At 41.7% G+C, this 9,305-nt stretch overlaps 1 protein-coding gene across 1 annotated transcript; it reads right to left on the bottom strand.

Annotated features, from left to right (window-relative positions):
• Window positions 1-3,970: 3,970 nt before the first annotated feature.
• LOC139473066 (SCO-spondin-like) lies at window positions 3,971-9,066 on the bottom strand. The gene is made up of 5 exons (XM_071255580.1): window positions 8,913-9,066; window positions 7,393-7,491; window positions 5,932-5,963; window positions 4,816-5,007; window positions 3,971-4,369 (listed from the first exon to the last, which is right to left on the bottom strand). Exons 1-5 carry the CDS (start codon window positions 8,978-8,980, stop codon window positions 4,032-4,034), a joined length of 729 nt encoding a protein of 242 aa, XP_071111681.1. The 5' UTR covers window positions 8,981-9,066; the 3' UTR covers window positions 3,971-4,031.
• Window positions 9,067-9,305: the final 239 nt, after the last annotated feature.

Raw genomic sequence — 9,305 nt, 5'->3', positions numbered from 1 at the left:
TTCAGAGAGGAACTGACACACCTCCTACCGACTCTCCATTTATACAGAATCTCTAGACCCCCATTGAGTATTAGGTTTCTTATCTGTGTATACGTTAGGTATTGCTGTATTTATTTAGGGACGACCATGCCATGCCATTCGTCATATGTGAAGGGGAGAGAATAGTTTTAAGTAAAACAATAGCACCACAACGTAAGAGCTGTCTCCAAATCTAGAGAAGTTGGTTTGATGGTACATTCGGGTATCACGTTACGTTTGAAATACCGTTGAATATGTCTATGCGGTTGTAATTCGAACAGCTTAATCTCCAAACAAACTGCTTCGAGTTATCCTAAGGCTGTCAAGATGAGTATGCAGGAAATGTTTGATGTCATGAGCTGCAAATAACTCCAAGACTTCAGATTCGTTCACAAACATCGTATTCAATTTTCCTTTCTAATGTTTAATTCTTTCATATTTCATAATTGTATATTTTAGTCTTAATGTAGGGAATACCTGTGGCCCAGTCGTCTAGTCGTGCAGTGTTGTGTCCCTTGGGCACGCCCGGAATCTATGATCGTGGGTTCACTCATTTATTCGCCCTTAATAAATGTTTTATTTGACATTTGTTACTCAGTTAAAACTGGCTGCGCGTTTGAAATGAGTGAGTGAGTGAATATGGTTTTACGCCGCTTTTAGCAATATTTCAGCAATATCACGGCGGGGGACACCAGAAATGGGCTTCACACATTGTACCCATGTCGGGAATCGAACCCGGGTCTTCGGCGTGACGAGCGAACGCTTTAACCACTAGGCTACCCGACCGCCCCCGTTTGAAATGATGCCAAATGCAAATCCTTATTTTGACTTGTACCATATGTTCCCATGTTTGATCAGGTGAACACTTGACGTGCCTTTCTACATGTATGTGATGGATGTCTTTGGGGCAAGTTACGCCCACCTTTTCTGAAACACCTGGTGCCATCACTATTGGAAAGCGATTAATACACATATGCTTTTGATATAGCCGGAATGGTACATTGGACTCTGCTATTTGTAAAGATTTCTTATCATTATGGAATGGCTGTTGTTTACATTATATACAAGCTGAAACTCAAAACGTCCACAAATACACTTGCTATGTTTAAAAAAATAGACACTCCACATTAAACCAAACGATAAAAAACATACTGCATACATTGCAATTCATATACATCCAGTTGACTTACGTAATAATTCCTTCCCCTTGTGGGACAAAGTAAAAGATAGAGCACGGCCCCCAGCCATGATAAAACCGTCCTATCTTTCCTTGTAATAGGTGTTTCCTATTTTGCTATTGGTTCTGATGCCGTAAAATTTGTTTGTCTTCAGAAAATTTGTAGTGAATGTTTCAATATATGAAATACACCAAATGTTGGGTCAAGGATTTCAGTTATTATCGAGTGACCAGTAGTTGTTAAATAGAGTCCTGCCAATGAAGTTCTGCATGTCGTTGATGCGTTGCTGTGAAGTCACGGCATCTGGTTTTACATAACCATCGCCTGTACCAACACCACGCTTTGCCTTCCAGTGTGGCATCGTGAAGCGCCTCCGCAACTTCCAGTGATCCGCCCCAGATTTTTGGAATGTTCCTCAACATCTTCTGAAAACAGGTCGAGTTTGATACCACCGCCTTGGGGTTCTTCCAAATACTGGACATTGCTTTTTACAGTAAACTACGGTTATAACGAACACGCTTATAACGAACTGACGGATATAACGAACTAACTTCTTAGTCCCGACTATTTTCTGTAGTTATGCTGTATATATACTTATAACGAACTACGGATATAACGAACTAAAAATAGAAGTCCCTTTGAGTTCGTTATAACCGTAGTTTACTGTACATCATGAAGTCCCTACTACGCCCCTGATTTCAGTCAGTGTTGAGAATCATCGTTATCTGACGACAGAAACGTATGACAGGAAGCAAGACAAATGATAATTATGTTCCTTTTGAAACTGATATCCGATGCAATTCCCTATTTTGACTTGTACCATATGTTCCGTGTTTTTCGGGTGAACAATTGACTTGACTTTGCATGTGTTTGTGACGGGTGCCGCCGATGGGGCAGGATACGCTCATTTTTTCGCGAACACACTATTTGATAGTGATTCACAATCACGTGCTTATGATATAGTCGGTATCGTAAATCGACTCTGCTTTATGCAGATATTTCTATTGGATATGGAAAGGGTTTTGTCGCTTTATTTGCAAACACTAAAGGAAGGAGTATAAATTAACAATATTTCCAATACCAGGAAAGAAAATACAGTATACCTAACAAGGATTAGGACTATGGCATCAATGTCAATACAGTAAACTACGGTTATAACGAACACGCTTATAACGAACTGACGGATATAACGAACTAACTTTTTAGTCCCGACTGTTTGCTGTAGTTATGCTGTATATATGCTTATAACGAACTACGGATATAACGAACTTGAAATAGTAGTCCCTTTGAGTTCGTTATAACCGTAGTTTCCTGTAGCTGGTTGAGTGAATCTAAACGAAGATAGTAAGATATCCGTCATCAACTGCCACCATAGTGTAGTGATGTTGTGATGACACACTACAAATCACAGGAGTCAATCAAACACATGTCATGCTTTCAATTATTGACGTATGACATCCTTTGATTTTATATCACTTTGTTTGCATAGTATTGTATGTGAACAATTGTATGGATAGTGGTAAGAATAAAATGAAAATAATGAAGTGGCTTTTAAATTGATTTTTGAAACAAATCGTCGTTTTTGTATTGTGTTAGCACTCACTCACTCACTCACTCACTCACTCACACACTCACAAATGGTTTCAAATAGTCAATATATGATGACCCCTTTGAAAAATATTTCTGCTTCGAAGAATAAGAATTATTCCTTAATAGATACCTTTATGTCTAATGAAACATACTGTTCCACATTGGATTTAATTAGAAGTAAATTTAATTTTCTGTTGAACTCAGTCATTGTGAACTATGTGAACTATAATTGTCTGACGTTCGAGAAAAGCGGAGTGTCGACATTAAACAATCTCACCTATATAGATGCCATCTGAACCTTTACATATTATCGTCGAATTAATGGGATTTCGATGTATTCTTAAAACTGCTAACGTCATTATGATCTACATTCTGTCATCTGTGATGTGGAAGTCGCTTTTAAAAGTATTGCTTTTATTTAGCTACGTACAATCACGAGTGTGTGTGCGTGCGTGGGTGCGTGCGTGCGTGTGTGCTGGCATGTGTGCGTGTGTGTGACTGCCCGTACTAGTCCAGATTAATGATTAAAACCCAAAGCATGGCGAAGACGGTAATAAAATGATCATGCTACGCCATCTTAAGATACTGTGTTCAAGCCAAAGCTGGGCATCCACTGACAATGTGTTGGACAGTCTCATTAATTTCATTACATAATCTAGTGGGATGTGACTGGTCCTCAGCAGCCTTCTGTTTCACTTTTCAGGCCAGCCGACTTCATGCAAGCGAAGGACTTTTATGATGATGATGATGATGATGATGATGATGATGATGATGATGATGATGATGATGCATCCCCCCCTCGTACGTGAAGACCCGTGAAGATTCGGGTTGGAATAGGTCTTAAGCAACCCATGCTCGATGTAAAAGGCGACTATGTTTGTCGTAAGAGGCGACTAACGGGATCGGATGGTCAGGCTCGCTGACTTGGTTGATGCATGTCGTCGTCAATCACTGGATTGTGTGGTCCAGACCAGATTATTTACAGACCGCCGTCATATAGCTGGAATATTGCAGAGTGCGGTGTTAAACAACAAACCAACCAACCAACCTCGTACGTGAAGCATAAATTTTATGTCCATTGTTGTCCATTATGTTAAGCTGAGATACATGTAAGGGTCTGACCATTTGATAATTCCAAAAACTATTTTGTCCTCAGAAACAGAATCAACAGAATACGCCAAAGGAAAAAAACTGATGCAGTATGATCTTTATTGTAGGTCCAGTGCTACATTGTCATCTGGTCTTCTATTCTTCATCTACGATGCAGTTGACCATCTGAGGCCAGTTGCACAAGTTGTGTCTGGTATCAAACTGCAGACCGCCAGGGCACTGATGGAGATGAAGTTGCCCATTGGAACACTGGAAGAACTTACGACAGTCTTCCGTGTGGGGGAGGTACTCTCCATGATTGCAGCTGGGGTGCTCAGTGTCTGGTTCCTTGCAGGTCTTTTCCGCCTGGTTCCAGACAAGTTCATTTTCGCAGACCTTCAGGTGAGCCTTGGCGCCATGCGCTCCGCAATGGTAGAAGGACTTCTTGTCTTTCGGGTGCTCGAAGTAGGTGTCAGTGTCCTGAGGACACACATCTGAATAAGAACATTTTGATGAAATATTACAAGATGTAGCGTGCGTGTGGTTTCATGCAACTTTCTGGAATATCAAACTAGGTTTCAGCTGAGAACACGATAAATTTGATTAAAACAACGAAATTTGAAATATTGCCTTTTTCTATCAAATCCCACTCTCTATGTATAAATACACCATTTGCCATCGTAGAACATGCAATCCTACCCATGTCGATCATGTTCTATTTGCATGAACAGTGTAGAAATTAACTAAATCAACTAGGACAATGATTTCAAACTCGTCTGAAAACGGACAATATCAATATTCCTTGATTCATTATTTATAAACCTGGAAAAACCCAAACAAATTTAAAACTTGCTTTTCTACACCTCAAAGATGAGAGCAACGTTTATGTCTTCAAATGATAAGGTAAGGGTATCATTAGCACGTCAAGTTTTGTACTCACGACTGCAAGATCCATGATTGCACGTCCTGTTTTGATGTTCGAGGGAGTCTCCAGTACAGGGGCGTCCTAGGGCAGATGGTGTCGGGTTCGTGCAGCTTCTTGATCGGACGTGAAGGGCGGTGGCTCCTCCGCAATACACGGGACAATCTTCCACCGTCTCCCAGTCCGAGAAGCCAGACCATCCTCCGTGAACTGAACAGTACATGAATGGTGTTTTACGCCGCACGTACATAACCGCGGTCCCGAAGGAACTTGGGTTTTAATAGGTTCCAGCACTCTACAAAGGGGTGACTGTTAGGTTGATTGTGTACCGCGACAGCGTGCAACGTTGAGGATACTTTCAACTATTTGTTACAGGTCGCCGTAGCTTTAACTGAGTGAGTGAGTGAGTGAGTGAGAACGTGGGTTTGTGAGTGAGTGAGTCCGTGAGTAAGTGAGTGAGTGAGTGAGAGCGTGAGTGAGTGAGTGAGTGAGTGAGTGAGAGCGTGATTGAGTGAGTGAGTGAGTGGGTGAGTGAGTGAGTGAGTGAGTGAGTAAGTAAGTGAGTGAGTGATTGAGTGGGTGAGTGGGTGAGTGAGTGAGTGAGTGAGTCGGTGAGTGAGTGACTGAGTGAGTGAGTGAGTGAGTGAGTGAGTGAGTGATCAGGTTTGGGTAGGTGCATGGGTAAGCGAACGAGTAAGTGAGTTTGGTTCAACATCACTTTCAACACAGGGATTCAAACCCACGATCATAATATCTCAACACTGCCTGTCCTCTTTCAAAGCAAGCATATGTCAGAGAGACATTTCGTTACTATTTTACACAACCGTAAAGATCCGGGTTAGAGTAGATCTCCAGCAACCCATGCTTGCCGTGGAGCGACGATGCTTGAAGAGACTAACGGGACCGGGTGGTCAGGCTCCCTGACTTGATTGATGCATGTCATCGTACCCCAGTTGATGAGATCGATGCTCATGATATCAATCACTGGAATGTCTGTTCCATTAGTTACAGACCACCATCATATAGCTGGAATATTGCTGAGTGTGGTGTTAAACAACATAGATACATACATATACATGAGGAACAACAAACAAACAAATAAACGAGTATACAGTGGTATTTTCTTCTACCTACCACAGGTGGCGTAGCATGTGCCAGTGTACGATCTGAAGTTGAAACAGAACTCCGCATAAATGATTCTGAAATATTGCTGAGCTAAGAAGCGTATTTGAGTCAAATTCAAATCAAAATGTCTCATCTACGTAGGGCCATACATCTATATAGATAACACTACTACATTACGTATGTGATATTATAATGTACGTAGAAAGAAGAATGATCTACTATCAACAATATCACTGTCAGAGGAACGATTATAACGAACGTCAATACCTACGATGGCCCATAAAGGACATGGAGTCACTTACTGTTATTGTAACCTTTTGCAAATTAACACGATGTGTCATACAAATGTGTGATAAATCATGTATAAAGAAGATATTGAATCGCTGAAAATTGACGCGAAAATGTCAAAAACTAAAATGAAAAGGTCAAAAACAAAAACGAAAATGTCAAAAACGAAAACGAAAATGTCATAAACAAAAACGAAAAGGTCAAAAACATAAGCGAAAATGTCAAAAACTAAAATGAAAATACAGAAAACTATTTACACCGCGGTGGAAATACTTTTCTGGTTTTTTTATTTTAGTTTTTGACATTTTCGCGTCACATTTCAGCGATTCAATAGCTACTTGAAAGTACATTTTCCATGTTTTCTGTTGTTTTTATACATGATTTATCACAAATTGTGTTAATTTGCAAAAGGTTACGATAAAAGTAAGTGAAATATCAAAATTTTGAAAAACAGAATCCATGTCCCTTATGGGCAACCGTTAATACCATATACGTAGATGAAAGTATGGTATACGTAGATGATACCTTTTTAGAACGTGGGATTAATACGCTAAACACAATGCAAGGCAGTCCAAGAGCAAAGGTAACAATGTGAGAAAGTGACAGTTCTCTTTCGTTGCAGTCAGCAATGTTCCCGCTATACAACGGCGGTCTACAAATAACCGAATGGTTGATAGCGTGAACAGCTATCCACGACGTCGGGGACAGACGACGCACCATCGGTCAGGTCACACTTGGCAACCAACCAATCCCCATTTATCATCGGGGCCTTAGGGTAGCCTAGTGGTCCAAGCGTTCGTTTGTCGCACAAAAAGTCCTGGGTTGATTCTGCCAATGGTTAGTCTACCGTATAATCATACTCACTCACTCACAGGTCATCTCTCAAGACATGGTGCCTCTTTCTTTGTCTCCCACTCTTTCTTCTCTCATTCTCTATCACCCACTCTCTTTCTTTCTCACTCTCTCTCTCTTCTCTCTCACTCCTCTCTGTCTCTCTCTCTCTCTTTCTTTCTCTCTCACGCTCTCTCTCTCCCTCTCTCACTCTCTCTCTCTTCTCTCTCCCTCCTCTCTGTCTCTGTCTGTCTGTCTCTCTCTCTGTCTCTCTCTCTCTCTCTCTCTCTCTCTCTCTCTGTCTCTCTCTCATAGCTCAGAACGTGGTATTACGTTGTTACTGTAGCTCACCTGTAACTGCTGCAGTAGTAGTACTGTCGCCAGCCGGAGGAATAGTACCAGTAGTAGCGACAGTTGTTACGCTGATACTTCTTGCAGCCGTAGGGACATCTGCAAATACAAGCAAATACTGATTAGGACGGTGTTGAGCCATAGTAATCCAATATGGCACGTTATCTTACAGCATAACTGGAAACTACCCTCACACATATAACGATAAGCTGTAAAAGTTGATAAGCCCATTAAATAAAGTAGGTTGGGCTGGGCGAAAAGGGGAGGGCGCGCTAACCAACCTTCATGTTAACGTTAACAGTTTACGAATTTGAATGGAAGTGGATATATTTGTTGCCAATGGTTAACCAGCACTCTACTGAGTCAGTGAATCGTTTATGACTATGGATAACTAGATCTGTGTTCAATGATTTTTTGTAGTTTTCTATAGCAATCAGCAATATGCCAGCCACATCGCGACGGCCTGCAAATAATCGAATCTGGACCAGATAAACGAATGGTTGATATCATGAGCAACATAATAAAGGCTGACTGTATTAGATAATATTTCACAAACAAAAGAAAAATCTCCACACAGAGATAACCCCCGAAATTGTTGTTTGTTTGTTTGTTTGTTTGTTTGTTTGTGTTTGTTGTTTAACGCCGCACTCAGGAATATTCCAGCTATATGACGGCAGTCTGTAAGTAATCGAGCCTGGATCAGGCAATCCAGTCATTGAAATCATGAGCATTGAACTACGCAAGTGGGATACGAAAACATGCATCAGCCATGTCAGCGAGAATGAACACCCGATTCCATAAGTCGCCTCCTACGGCAAGCATGGGTTGCAAAAGACCAATTCTTTCTCGAAATTCGGGTTTTCACAGGTATGGAAAGTGAGTGAGTGAGTTTGGTTTTAAGCAGCTTTTAGCGTTATTCCGGCAACATCACGACACCATCTGGGACACCAGAAATAGGTTTCATACATTTTGCCAATGTTGGGAATTGAACCCGGGTCTTCGGACGAGCAAGCGCGTTAACCACTTGTCTATCCCTTTAGGGTAAGCATGTCTGTGTTTTCCGTGTGATTTCAAGAACATCGTCACAGCCTCCGTAGTCCGGAGAGGGGAAGGTCGGTTGTTATATGCCCCGCTCGGTCGTACTAAAAGACGTTATAGGATGTAACTTATTGTTACCCTTCCTGGCGCTCGGTATGGAGGAGGATGAAACAAGGTCTCAACGCCTCTGTGTCAGTAAATAGAGTCTGCTTGGGGTAATCAGGTTAAACTGGTATCTCAGTAAGCTAGCACTATACAACCGGCGGTCAGTCCCTCGTGATTCTATTAAACATTCCAAGGACGTTATCAGTACCTAAGACGCCTACGCCACCCCTACACTACTGTAGGTAATGGAAAATGGCGAGTTCACGACTGTAGAAAGTGAATAAAAGTTCACAACTGAAACTCTCCTCATCCCCCCCCCCCCCCAATCCCCCCCCTCCCCCCAACAAAAAAATATATTGAGATGAACAATAACTTACGTGTCGGCGTTGACGTCATTCAAGACAACGACGACCAAGACGGCCACGACTGCGAACAGGAACTTCATCTTTGATGCTCGTTGTTGAAAATGACTGTTCTGATTTTAGTTCTTACAAATCGCGTTTTTATACCCTTTGGCGGGGCGGTCGGGTAGCCTAGTGGTTGAAGCGTTCGCTCGTCACGCCGAAGACCCGGGTTCGATTCCCGACATGGGTACAATGTGTGAAGCCTGTTTCTGGTGTCCCCCGCCGTGATATTGCTGGAATATTGCTAAAAGCGGCGTAAAACAATATTCACTAACTCACTCACTATACCCTTTGGCTAAGAATATCAGTATTTTCGGTCATCACACTTGTCATCTGAACATGTAAACATTTCTACATGTGTATCAC

Source organism: Haliotis cracherodii, unplaced genomic scaffold (genome assembly GCF_022045235.1).
Source record: "Haliotis cracherodii isolate W230 unplaced genomic scaffold, xgHalCrac1.p SCAF_26, whole genome shotgun sequence".
In the NCBI taxonomy this organism is placed as follows: Eukaryota; Metazoa; Mollusca; class Gastropoda; order Lepetellida; family Haliotidae; genus Haliotis; species Haliotis cracherodii.
This window is presented reverse-complemented; position numbering and strand designations above follow the sequence as displayed.

Bases quoted from the DNA above. Each gene is read 5' to 3' on its own strand.
- LOC139473066 (XM_071255580.1), bottom strand. From the start codon at position 8,980: ATGAAGTTCCTGTTCGCAGTCGTGGCCGTCTTGGTCGTCGTTGTCTTG. The intron at 5,964-7,392 runs GTGAGCTACAGT...TTTCAACTTCAG, and splicing joins TACTACTGCAGCAGTTACAG to ATCGTACACTGGCACATGCT. The intron at 5,008-5,931 runs GTAGGTAGAAGA...TGTACTGTTCAG, and splicing joins CACATGCTACGCCACCTGTG to TTCACGGAGGATGGTCTGGC.